Source organism: Coloeus monedula (assembly GCF_965178545.1).
Source record: "Coloeus monedula genome assembly, chromosome: 2".
Classification (NCBI taxonomy): Eukaryota; Metazoa; Chordata; class Aves; order Passeriformes; family Corvidae; genus Coloeus; species Coloeus monedula.
In genome coordinates this window covers 98,945,273-98,958,418 of record NC_138782.1, presented here as the reverse complement: position 1 = coordinate 98,958,418, position 13,146 = coordinate 98,945,273, and the positions used below count along the sequence as shown (strand labels likewise).

The 13,146-nt window shown below is 39.0% G+C and overlaps 1 protein-coding gene across 4 annotated transcripts in view; it reads left to right on the top strand.

Moving 5' to 3' along the window:
• ARHGEF10 (Rho guanine nucleotide exchange factor 10) overlaps positions 1-13,146 on the top strand; it is a 109,042-nt gene that overhangs the window by 1,383 nt on the left and 94,513 nt on the right. For 3 of the 4 annotated variants that reach the window (XM_082302621.1, XM_082302620.1, XM_082302618.1), the window contains exon 2: positions 12,351-12,426. In XM_082302621.1, the coding sequence (XP_082158747.1) occupies positions 12,390-12,426 (37 nt within the window). In that variant the 5' untranslated portion in view covers positions 12,351-12,389. Of the gene's footprint in view, positions 1-7,437; positions 7,488-12,350; positions 12,427-13,146 lie in introns of those variants that run through there. The other variant, XM_082302619.1, reaches the window with a different exon arrangement.

Genomic DNA, 13,146 nt, shown 5'->3' with positions numbered 1-13,146 from the left:
GAACCCCAGCGAGCAACTGTTCTGCAGTAGAAATGAAGTATAGCATTTTTAAAATTTTCTGTTGGCACTCAGGAGACACAGGTTTATTGCCTGAACATGGGACGTGTTGGGTGCCTACAACTTCAACTGCCCTTTATTCAGGCAGAGGTTCTGGCTGTTCAGCTGTTTTCTTCAATGGGCCCTTCATTTGTTTCACTTGGGTGATCTGTTTGATCTTGATAATCTGACTTGCTTTGTTTAATCCATCTTGTCTTTTTTTTTTTTTCCTTCTCACCCTCGGGCTCAGTACTCCATGAACTAGTTACATGTGTTTATCTGGTTATGAACAGTAGTTCTTTAGATACTACCTTGAAATCTGATATTTCCGAAGGCTTTACAGTGAAATTTCAAGATTTTTAAAATATATTCTATGGATTCCTTAGATTACTTATGGCACTGTGCATGAGATGTGACTTACTGTGTGAGTGACAACAGGTGTCTTGTGATGGCACTGGGTTTCCAGTGCATGGGGCTTCTGTGGCTGATACCCACAGATGGATGTGGTGGGAGAAAGGAGAAAGGACCATGGAAACAGACAGACGCTTGAGTAATGGGCTGTCCATCATCTCCTGCTGAGTGTCGGGACGTGGCAGCATCCTATGGGTTTGGGCTTCAGGAGCAGGTACTCCACAGGATATGGAGAGGAGCCCCAGTGCTGTGTGATGGGTGTGTGCAGTCTGGCATTGCAGCTCTGAGGTGCAGAAGCCAAATGTACAAGTCTCGTGCTATTGGCTCTGACAGGCCAGTGCTGAGCACACCAAGGTACCCAAAAGGGGGTTGCCTCCTTCCCTCCATGCTGAGGCTGTCTTTGACCCTGAGCTATGCTAATGCTTAGCAGATAGGCTATGTTTTCATTCATGAGTAGACAGCAAAAATCCTTTCCCATAGTAGAGTACTGTAAAGCAAGCTTTATCTTGTCAGGCCAGGCTGGATGGGGCTGCCCAGGGGCTCTGGACAACCTGGTCTGGTGGAAAATGTCCCTGCCTCATGCATGGCAAGGGGGTTGGAACCTAGATGATTTTTAAGGTCCTTTCAAATTCAAACCATGCTATGATTCTGTGAAGAAATCTCCACAACAGAGGAGTTGTTCAGTTGATTCTGAGCTGTTTAGGAATACTTGCATAGTTTATAAACATTTGGAGGAAGACAACAAACCTGAAGGGCTATTGTTAAACTTATTGTTAATGGAATTTAGTGCAATTGAGAATAGTACGTTACTTATTTGTAAAACAGGAAGTCTATTAACTGCTTCTATATGAATTAGAAATGATTTTTAGAATCTGATGTTGAAAATTTATAACCTTCAGTCTATTTCTGAAGCAGCCAGGAAGCAAAAGCTGCAGTCCAGGAGAAGGAGAACCAGTTTTGATTCAGACTTTCAGACTGAATTTTATGCATTGTGCAAACCTGCAGTCAGTTTGTTTGTGCATCTGTAGTACACTGTTCTCAGTTTTGTAGATGATGGAGAAATGAGATGTGTAGTACTTATTTTCTTCATTTTACATGTGTGGGACAGTAATTTTGTTTCCGCTTATGTACAGTGACTTCTATTTCATTTTTTTCTTTCTTTAATTATGTTATTTCCATTTTACAGTTTTACTTTAGAATGTTAGAGGGGATCCTGTGGAGTTGTCATACAATCTCTAAATTTAAAGGTGTTTTTAAAACTATCTTTCGGTAAGTTCAGCTTCCTGATGGTTTTTTGAGCTGTAAGTGCCTTTCTGGACTATCCTTGGATGCTTCTTGTGGAATATCTATTGCAGCAGTTGTTCCTTAAAGAAACTTCCTTTGGAGTTACAGTGTTATACACTGAATGCAATTGTTCGTACTTTTTGAACATTTTGTGTGCTATAATGGAATAATAAATGAGGTTTCATTGATAGTGGTATGAATTAGTCTTTCATTTTGTATGTATTTGACAACATGTGAAGGAGGCATTTTTCATTTCTAAGATCATATTTTGTTAAAATCAGCATTTATAACAGGTACATCTTCCCCACTCCCATTCCTTTTAATACATTCTTGTTACTAAATCTTTTAACTAGAAAATTGATATTGGTAAATTCATTTCCGAGTCCAGAAGTAGTTTAGTGAGTAGAAAAGCTGTAAGCCTGGATGCTTGGAAATTTTCAGGGATTGGATTATAAACTGAAGCCTGAGAATTACTTAGGGGAAACTGCAGGCATATTATGAGAGTAAGAGGCTCTTTATTATAAGGAGGTAGGAGGCACATGAGAAAGGTAAACCAGAATTCTCATGATACAACTATGTCTTAATATTCTTTCTGTTTTCAAATCATTCTCAGTAATGTCATTGTATGTGTGTGTGGTTTGCAGAGAGCAGAATATTGTGACTCAAGTTCTGTCACATACCTGTGGAAGAAAACTGCTGCATTATTATTAGCCTCTTTTGACATTTTTATCTGTTGGTCATTTTCTTATAGTAAAGAATCTTGAGTTTTACATGCACCAAAATACTGTATGTTATTTAGAAACCAGGAACACGTAAAAGTAGAACTTGTTTTTAAGGGAGTGATGACAAGTAATGCTAAACAAGAGTTGAAAAATATGTTTTCAAACTTGAGTTTTTAGATCAAAAACTCGATTCATGTTTATTCTGAAACGCCTGAATCAGCAAGACTGTGGGAAGTGATGCATAACTGCACAACATTGATTATGTCCTACATGTTCACTGCTCAGTCAGGAAGCCTGAAGCTTAATGTCAAATGCGTGGGTGAAGCAGTTAAGCAGAGCAAAATAAATTGTTCTACTTACGTGCTGCTGAATAGGGGCATTATCTTGGGAAAATCTGTTTCAGTGACTTACTGTACTGTACAATACTTGTTACTTGGGACTGAACCATGAATGTGAACTATTAGGATCCAAGCTCAAGGTCAAATATTCACTCTTGTTTCTCTTCTGTAATCTCTTTTTTCTCAAAATGCGTTTAAAAAATTTCAGAATTCACATGAATTTTTTGCTCCTCAGAGATACAGACTATACATCTCAAGAACTTCAAGAAAGAGGGTAAACATTATTTCATCATCTGTAAAATGGGATAATAACTTACTGAAGTAGATGGAAATATTTAGATTTCCTGCTAGCATCACAGTGAGTCTTGGGCTTATGTCTCATTTTTATATTTTTCACTTTTCTATAGCATTCACAGTCTCATCCTCAGTGTTCTTTTAGAATTTCATACTTAATGTTTAGTATTGTTGCAAGCAATGGAGTGCCTCATTTGAGTTTTAAAAACTTCACTTTCAAATTGTAGAAGGTTGAGAAGAAGGATGTCTACTAGATCATTTCCAAATCAAGGAAAGAGTGAAGACTGCTGATGTGTGGCCTAGATACAGAACTTACACTTCTGTGGGAAACTAGCTTGCATTATACAATTTTTGAAGACAAGGGCTGTTCTTTGCAGATGCTATTACTATTTTCCTTTCTTCCTGTAATTAATGATTTAACAGGGCATTACCTGATTTCTGATTTACTTGAATAAAATTTTGGTGCTAGAAAATCAATGAAAATAGTCTTCTTTTTCTAGAGCATGCATCATAACTTTGTTATTAGAAATGTATTTCTGTATTTTACTCCATGTATTTTTAAACTCAGGAATAATACTCTATTTATATTCTTAATAACTTTATTCATCAAGTGAAATAAATTTGTTCAACTGGATGCTTTTCTAATGATCAGATAGGACAAGTTGTCCTCAATGAGAAACAGCATGGTTATTTTTCCAAGGACCGTAGCACCTAAAGAGCTGAAATGTTTAGGAAAAGTGACTCTGTCAGGACTTGGTTTGCAGGCAGCAGTAGTAACTGTATATTCATTTCAGTGTATCCTTTCCCTTGTATTATTGGAAACAGCTTCTAGAGGAAATTTTCATCAGTTGTCATCAGTATCTTGAAAGACAACCTATGCCTTGTAAAACGAGGATGAACGGATTTAGTGCAAGTTTGAACAAGACTTTCTGCTTTTGTGGTGAATATCTGACTAATGTACAGTTAGAGGGGGAAAAAAGCTTTATTGACTGTATCCATAAATAACATTTCCCTAGCTTTTTTTTTATATTAAGACCTTGATTTGCTGGAGAATGAAACTGTGTTTCAGGAGGGGATATACTCCCTGTCACAAAATTACTGTATTTTACATGTAAGGGTGTCGTGGTATCCCCCAGTGGTAGGGAGGAGAAGAGAGCTCCAGCAGGCAGGAATTGTGCAGCAAGATTGATTTATTTAATTATTTTACAACTCTTTTATAGACTTTTTTCTTCATAGTCTAATTGGACAAAGGATCAGCCACCCCTTGGGGTGATTGGCTAAAATCCTAAAACATCCATTGTCAAAATATTTTTCTACTGTACTATAAACAAAGGTTTGCAATGTTGCAGGTGTTCATAGTTCATAAAACTCGACTAATATCTTCTGTCAGAGAGAAAAATATCTCACAGGACTGGAAAGAAGCAAGAAAAATTCTTGCTAGCAGCCTATTTGTATCCACATAAGGGTGATCACAATTGCTAAACTAAATGATATTTTGGTGCATTCCTAATAAAAAAGCATTTCTAAAGTCTCTGCATAATAATTCTAATTACATAAGTATTATAATAATATGTATGCAACTAAATCCTGTGTAGGTTTACACCACAATTGAAGTATGCTGCAGTATTTGAGGATCTTCTCCAATTAAAAAATAGAAACCTTGCTGAGGATATTTCCAATTAAGGTAGTTCTTGATATCCAGCATTGAAAGGGACTAATCTGAATTAAGTTTAAAAAAGGAAGTTGCAGAAATAAAATTGCTTTTCCAGATGAAGTTACTTGATTGCTATCACATTATAGCACAAATTAAGGAAAATGCTCTTAATAGTCATTTATTTTTATTTTGCTTGCATGTGTGACATGAAAGATCTTTGTCTTGACCCAGTGATGCTGTTTTCTAGTTTGTGTGGCACAGAGCAAAACAGGTAATTCTTGACTTAAAGCATATGATGCCAGAGTTCCCTTTTAATTCTTCAGATGCTTCCAATTTGTTATGGTACTCTTGACCTCCATGATGGTCTGCGAATCTTGGGGTGATGCCTGTCTTCTTACTTTGTGTATTCAAACAGTTGCCAGGACAAAAGGAAGGAACAAGGCTCATTCACAAAAACAGGTGCATGTTTGGAAACCTCTTCCTTTCCCTGGTTTCAATAACTTTTTATCCATATTCTTCTCATTCCTTAAATATTTGTAGGTCATGGCTTTCCTATTTGTATGGTAAATATATTGCTACTGAGCTTAATGAAACCATATGCTTGTGTTGGGTTCAGCAAGGTCTTTTGCAAAATATGATTGTGATCTAGGTGGGTGTGCTACTAGATGGGGGGGAGCCTGGTGGGATGGTTGGTTTTGGAGGTGGCTGGTTGGTTGTAACGTGAGACTAGTAACCAGCTGTCCATCACAGGATGTGTCCAGTTTAATACTGTGTATGAAGTGGAAGTCCACCAGCCCTTGCTCATGGAGTTTGCAAGTGACACCAAACTGTGGGAAAGGGGGAGCAGTGGATGTGCTTGAGATCCAGGCTGTCATTCAGAAGGACCTGGGCAGGTTGGAGGAGCTGGCTGGCAAGAGCTCTGTGTAATTCAGCAATGAGGAGGGTAAGGCTGCACACCTGGAAAGGAATGTCTCCTTGGAGAGGAAGGGTTCGTCTCACTCAGTACTTGTCAGACCACACCTGCAGTATTGCATCCAGTTTTGTGTCCACGCCTCTCCCCAGTACAAGAGAGATGTGGATAAAACTGAGCAAGTTCAGCGCAAGGCTGCTACAATGTCAAGGAGTGGCAGCAGTGCCCTGGAAGAAGTTTCATTGGGCCCTGGCGGTGTGCTCCCACCAGCTGGCAGACTGTGAGGAAGGGGGCAGGACCACAGGCTATGGTCATAACTGAAGTAAGGGTGGTTCTAACTAAATATAAGGACAATGTTTTTTTTCTAGGAGGACAACAAAACGAGGCAGCAGGATAACTGACACGGTCATGCAGTCTGTCTTTAAAGATTGTTCAGTATCTCAGTGGATAAAGCAGCCTGGTCTCACCTGGTAGTGGACCTGGCTTGGAGCAGCAGGTTGGACTACATGACCTCCTGCCAACATGAATGAATCTATCAAGCAGTGATTCTGTAATTTGCCTGGCAATAATAATCTAGGGGGGAAGAACATAAATGTTAAAAATTAACAGTGCAGATTTCACCGTGGTCAGGATCCCTTGTACAAATCTATGAATGCAGTCTTTGCTTCCTTCCTCTTTTCCCTTCCTTTAGGTGATGTATTGATCAGGAATCTAAGTGAAGAAATGTTGTAAGTAATACCCTTTAAAAAGAAAGATTAGAAAACCAATCTTCAGCCATGTTTTTGGGATGTCTCTGTAGATTGCTTCTTTTTCAGGGCTTGCTGCTGCTGTATTTTCTCTGGCCTTGAGCAGGATGCTGCTTGGTGTGAGAAAGGGAAGCAGAAAAAGAAGCAAAGTAGCTTTTGTCAAAGTGGATTCTCCATTCATTCTGAAAAATGTTCATCTCTGCAGATCTGGCCTTGTTTGAATTGCTGCAAGAAACAGAATTTCCCCCAACTTTAACTGAGCCAGGAATTTGGCTTTCTGTTAATTTTCTACCTGAACCTATGTACTTCCTTTTTTATTCCATTGCATGTGATTTCAGTAATTTTCTTTGCTAAATTTAAGAATAAAATTTGTATAGAACAGGACTCTTAGCTATTAATAAAACCAAATATATGTTAAAAGAAATAATGATCCAGTTTTGATACAGACTTCTTTAATAGCTTACAGCATGGCATGGGAAGCTGTCATAATATGAACAGCTGCGTCATGCATACTTGCTGTAGACACCTCTTAAAAAAATGTAAAGTCTATGTTTCTTAGGAATAACTTGTATGGAGAACAAACTGTACAATCAGTTTTTATTTTTGCTGTCTTTAAGAGAGCCTTCTTGAGTTACAGGAGGAAAAAAATAGGAAATTAACCTTCTACCTTCTGCCTTCTTCTGTCTTGTCATCTCTGCACTGCTGGAAGAATCTTCATATCAAATTTCAGCAAGATCTACTTCCCAGTGGAAGTTCTATAGTTCTAGGTGAAAGAAGACTCAGTTGGGCATTATACAGCAATATTCACTAAGTGATGTGGACACAGCGGGATTTTAAACATTCATGGGCTTTGCCTTTGCAATTTTTCTTGTTTTGATATTTTTTTAGTTTAATTTTTAGACTTTCAGGCTTTCTCAGAGACATTGCATTTCTGCTTGGACTAAGCTTTCTCCACAAGTCACAGTTTATTGGAAATCTGTCTCCTTGATTCAGCTTCTGTTTCCTGTTATAAAATGTTCATTCTCTCTGCAGTGTTAAGAATGAAGAATCCTGATGTTGCTGCAGTTACAGTGCACACGCCCTAAAGAGAAGGTATGTGAGTCACCTTTACAGTTTTTAGGGTGATAGAGCTGAAAAAGCTTGGCAGCATCTGCCCTTTGGGAGCTCAGTGGATTCAGACCCCCAGGTCTGAATGCTGTGCTGCCTTGTAGTTTTGGCAGAGTTTGTGTCCGTCCCATTTTTGTTGCATTGTGACTTCTGCACGAGTAGTGACTGTTGGAAAATAGTTTTGTTGAAGTGGAAATGCAGATGTTGATCAGTATTTGTAGTCTTTTAGCTGAGAACTGACGGTCTGTTGTTTGTTCCACAATTAGAGGAAATCATTGAACAAAATGAGATACGCAGACATAGCTGAGAAGCCTAGTCTAGCCTAGAGGCAAAAGGAGTTACCAGAGGTTAGGAGAAAGGAAAACTGAGTCTCAGAGAGGAATGCTGACATTATTCCGTGGTCTTTGGATGAGTATAAAAGTGCCTTTGCCTTTCTTTCCTTTGCTGAAACTGCCCTTTGTTGTGGAATCAGAATTTCAGTCTCAAAGATTTTGCAGGTATTAGCACTCTGAGGTTGTGAGGTCTGCTGTGGAACATCATAGACTCCCACTTCCTTCAGTACCAGCTTCCATGGTCAAAGGTGAGTGTAGTTGGTGGAAAATTTGAAGTGTTGGGAGCTGTCCTTAGGGACAGTTTCACACTTGGACGATTCTGGTTTCTGGTGTGAGTGCCACTGGAGATCTGACCGCTTTAACTGTGCGGGACTTCTCTGCATTAGAAACATGGCCCATGAACATCTGGTTTTAATGTGGTATTTTAATTACTTTTTAAATTTTTTTCTTATATATCAACTTAAAACTTAGAAAGCTTTGCAAACTTGGTCAGGAACTGAATATATTGCAGTATAATAAGGGACTTGTGTTTTTTTTCTTTCAAAATCCATACATTCAATGTGATTATGCCTGATTTTTAGTGCCAAACCTAGGAAGTTACTAGCTAAACATCTGGAATAAAAGCATGCTACTGTGCTACAAGTAGGGGGTTTTTTTTTAATAACAGTAGTTCCTTAGGCTTGGAATAGTTGGGGTTTGCCTAGATAGATGGGTTCAGATATAAGTGGGCAGGTAAACTGGGAACTTAAAAAGTTGGAATATTATGTTTCCTCTTCCAATCTGTAAATATGAGTAAGAATTACCTGTTCCTCCTAACAGTTTGGCAGGAAAGGACCAGATGAAAACATCAGGAAGTAGGCATGGGAAGTGAGAGCCAATGTTTTGACCAGAGCGGGTCAGCTGCCTTTGTTAAAAGTGTCCAGGAGCTCCTTGGCCTCTCCCCCGCATCTGCTGTATGTTGGGTGCACAGGGGAAATACGGGGAAAGAGAGGGAAAGGAGACAATCTGTAGACAACCTCTGTGGCCCATAGCAGTCACTGCTATCTTTACCCACATCTGAAGCAAAGGAGGTGATGAGCACTGAGTCAGGTGAGCTTGTTTCACATCTGGATGCCAGTGGGAAATGTTAAACTTTTAGCTGGGTAACTCTGAGAACTTCTTTCTGTCTCTGTGTTCCTGTGATTGCTGTGCAGTCTGGAATGCTGCAGTTTAAGTCATTAAACAGAGGTTATACTGCGTTTGAGAAAACAATGTTATATGGGGGAGAAAAGCTCCATATTTTTATAACCTCTGTCATGTTGAGTAGATCACGGCAGTTGTTCAGTTATTCATATTTATAATTTTAAGATGGAACACACGTGAATATAATAGCATATGTGTTTCATGTTTAATAGGGATTCTTTTCTTTGCAGTTTTTAAAATACATTTGGAACAACATCCTAATATTCTGTGTCTTAAAAGCTGTTAATTTTTTAAATGTTATTTTATATTAAACCAAGTAATATATACTCAGTGGTCTCGATGTTGCATCTGGAATTCGGTGTTCATTGAGAGGCCTCAGTACAAGAGAAAGACTGGCAAACTGGAGCAAGTCCAGTAAAGGCCACTGCTATGGTTGGGAGTGGGGAAAGATCAGGAGAGGCTGAGGGAAACCTTTGGGTTTGTGTCCTTTTGAGAAGAAAGGAGTGAGGGGGATTGAATTGTAGTCCTCTGCTTCCGAAGGCAGGGTTAGAAAGAAGGTGGAGCCAGGCTTTTTTCAGGGGTGTGCAGCAGGACAATGAGAGGCAATAGCTGCAAGCTGTGGCAGGGCTAACTCCAGTTGGGCTTATGGGAAAAACCCTTCCTGGGGTTTCTGGTTAAGCTCAGCAGCAGGATGCTCTGGGGTGTGGTGAAACCTCCACTCTCATAGGGTTTCATAACTTGGAGGGACAAAGGCCATGAGCAACCTGATTTAATTTTGAAAACACCTGTATTGAGTGTATGACACAGCATTCTGAGGTCCCTTTCAGCTTAATTTGAGCTTTGATTTTCACTGTTAATTGTCTAAATGCACCTATAAGCTGTGCTATGTAACTCTGTTAGCAGGAGAATCAATGGGAAAGGCACTTGAGCTACAAATGCAAATGTACCATACGCTGCTAGTCAAATTAAATCATCTGTCTTAATCTTGATTTAAACATCTTTAACTTGAGTTAGTTCCTGTGCCTTTCAAAAGAAGAGTGAAAAACTTTTCTTTGAAATATGGTGCTATTAGAGATCCTTCATAAATGTGCTGTCTGCTACATTAAATGGCAATTATTTTCTTTTGTGGAGGGTATTAATGGAATCTGTAATACACAAGCTCTCTTTCCTGCTGCAGGGTTTTTCTCAGCATCTAAAAAGTGGAGAAAAATATGTGGAACTTCAAGATGAGTTAATGTAATGTATAAATCAACCCCTAAGGCATTCTTAAGTGAGAAAGTGTATCTTTCTTCTTGTGAATAACTGCACTGTTCAGATGGGAGCAAGCAGGTCACTGGGTAGGACTCTTAACACTGGGTCTGTGTCCTTCCTTTACACAATTCTTGTGTAATTTGAAGCATGCCACTGTAAGCTAGATCAAAATGGAAATCAAGCTGCATGGCTCAGCTCTGTCTTGTTAGTATTTGCTCGTGAGGAAGGAATTGATTTATAAAATCATTGTTGAAGTTAACTTTGATAGATGTTTAAAAACTTGCATCATGCATTTAAAGAAAAAAAATCATTCTGAAAGCCTTTTAGCTACTCTCGTAAAGATGCATTCGGGAAAGGGGCTGAGACTCACTTTCAGAGGTTTGCTGGCTATTACATGTTTCACACTTGAAAACCTATGCTCCAGTCACGAGCAGCTTTAAAAAAATAAAGAAAAATGGCCTTTTCTTCAAACCATAACTATCGCTTGTTTTGGCTGACAGTTTTGGTGTGGCAGGATGCATTCCAGATATCTGTAAGCTGGAACATGCCTTGGAGCTCTGCAGATGTAAATTGTAGAGAAGCTTTAGAAGGAACACTGTATAGTGAAAGCACATAATGGATTTTTTTTGTGTTATAGGCAGATGTTGAATACTTGGGTGAATTCTTTCTGAGCCTTGGCTCTGAAGTTACTTGATTTTGACTAGGACTGGATTAAGAATTACCAAAGTTTAAGACAGTTTAAATTAAATTAAAAGGGAATTTTGTATGCTTAATAAATGAAGTTGTTATGAATTGTCTCATCTTAATAGGATCTTGCACTACCAGAGTTGTTATCCTTCCTGGCACATCTGTCCTGATAATTTGCCCTTGGAAATCTGGTGTTAGGGAGGCAAATTTCTTGGTGCCTCCTAGGGTTGGATCCTTTTTCGAAGCTTTTTTTTTTTTCATTCTCTGCCACTTTTTCTGTAAGTGGCAGTTGATTTGACCTCTGTGTTCTGATCCATTTAGTTTAATATTTTGCCACTGTACCTTGAATTTCACTGTCCCCTTCAATTTAATCTTTTCATATTTGGGCTGTGGAGACTTCCAAGGTCTTGAGCTGTTCTGTTGCCAGCAGATGAGGTAACTTCTTCAGATTAACATCTATAGGCTACTCAAGTGCAGGGCAGAAAATTCAGCATTGGCTCTTCCACTGTCTTTTGTAGCTTTTGGAAACTTACTTTTTCTCCTAAGCCTTGTTCTGAAATTTTTCTTTTTGACATGCTTTCTCTTGAGTTAGAGTGAAAATGGGCTGGGGGCAGAGCATGTGCATTGCTTAGCACAGTAGGTTTTCCTTCTGGATAATATTGAAATGTCACTATTAAGTAGCATTATGCAGAAGGAGGGATGATGTCTCTCATGGATTCTGGGCTTTGCTCTCTCTAGTTGTGTATTCAGTACCAAAGTATGGGAATGCTTTGTAGAGTTACTCTTTTCCTTAAAACATGAGATCAATGGCATTTGAGAAAAGAGGATGAAAGAAAAGATGCTCAGGAACCTGGTTGCCAGTACTTCACTCTCTTTAGGAAAGGTGGAAGTAAAGGGACTCAAGCAGAATTTTAAGACTGGCAAAACAACCAATGGAAAGAAGCTATGTACAAAGTGTATAGTTAAAACTTGTTATTTCTGATTGCTAAATAGAGAAAAGTATCATGAAAGCTGATAAGCTTCCTAGAATTTTTATCCTTCACCCCTTCATGAAGATTTTGAGGTGAAATATATACTCCAAACAGATATTGAAGTACCATGTTTTAGTAATCTCCTTGTGATTGTCACAGTGGGAACTGCAGAGTACAAAATAGTTTAAAAACTTCGTCTTTCCTCAGCTGGCTTACTGAGATCATTAAAAGAATTGGCTCCAATATTGAGGGCTGTGTGCATAAAAATTTGGACTGTATTCATATGGAAGCAAGAAGCCAGGCACATTTCCTCTCTTCTATAATGGTATTAGCTAATAGGAATGAGCTTGGCCAAACTGAAAAGGAGTGTCTCAATACTTGGAAATTGTGTTCATCTACAAAACATGTTCCCTTCATTTTTGCAGAGTTTCCCAGTCTGCTAAAGGTGCGGTGGATACACTACAATGGACACAGATGATTTCCCTCCCCCACCACCAGAAGGTAATTGAAATAGTTTGGAGTTTAAAGCCAATTTTTCTGTAAGAATTTAATTATCTTCCCAGCAGTGATTTTACCTCTGCAGCATTCCCTTTCCCCTTATCACCCTAAGGCTTGGTCTCAGTGGTATTCTGTTGAAATATGAGCTCCTGTCATCTACCCTGTTTTGTTCTTGGACTTCACTCGCTGGTGTAGTTAGAGCATGATGGGAAGAAACCTGTAAGCAATTGGTCTTTGCAGTCCAAACCTGAAAATGTGTTTTCTACGGCAACTCTGTGTAATCAGAGCACAGACACTTATGGAAGGGTATTATGGGTGCTGGCCTAAGGGGTTCACTTTGTAAAGTTAACACTCAGTGCCCCTTGCCTGCTGTATGCTGGTAGCTGGATGGCCTCTGGTGTATCCTAGGTTTCTGAAGGCACAAAGGTAGGATCTACAAAGACAATGTGTCACTGCCTTTTGTGTTTATGCTCTAAGAGAACATTGCATGTGGCGATTTTTTTATGCTGTTTGATTTCCTGTAACCACATCATTGTGCTTGCTACTACGTATTTTAATACTTAACAGGATTTGGCTTTTGGTAGTTGGGTGCTGGGAGACTTCACAGAAGTGCTTGATCTGATCATCCCCAAACATAAATTTATGGAGACCTGTGGTTGAACTCAGTACAGCTGCTCTTATTTCAGTTAAGTTGCTATTATAGTTTGTACAGATAGTGATTTT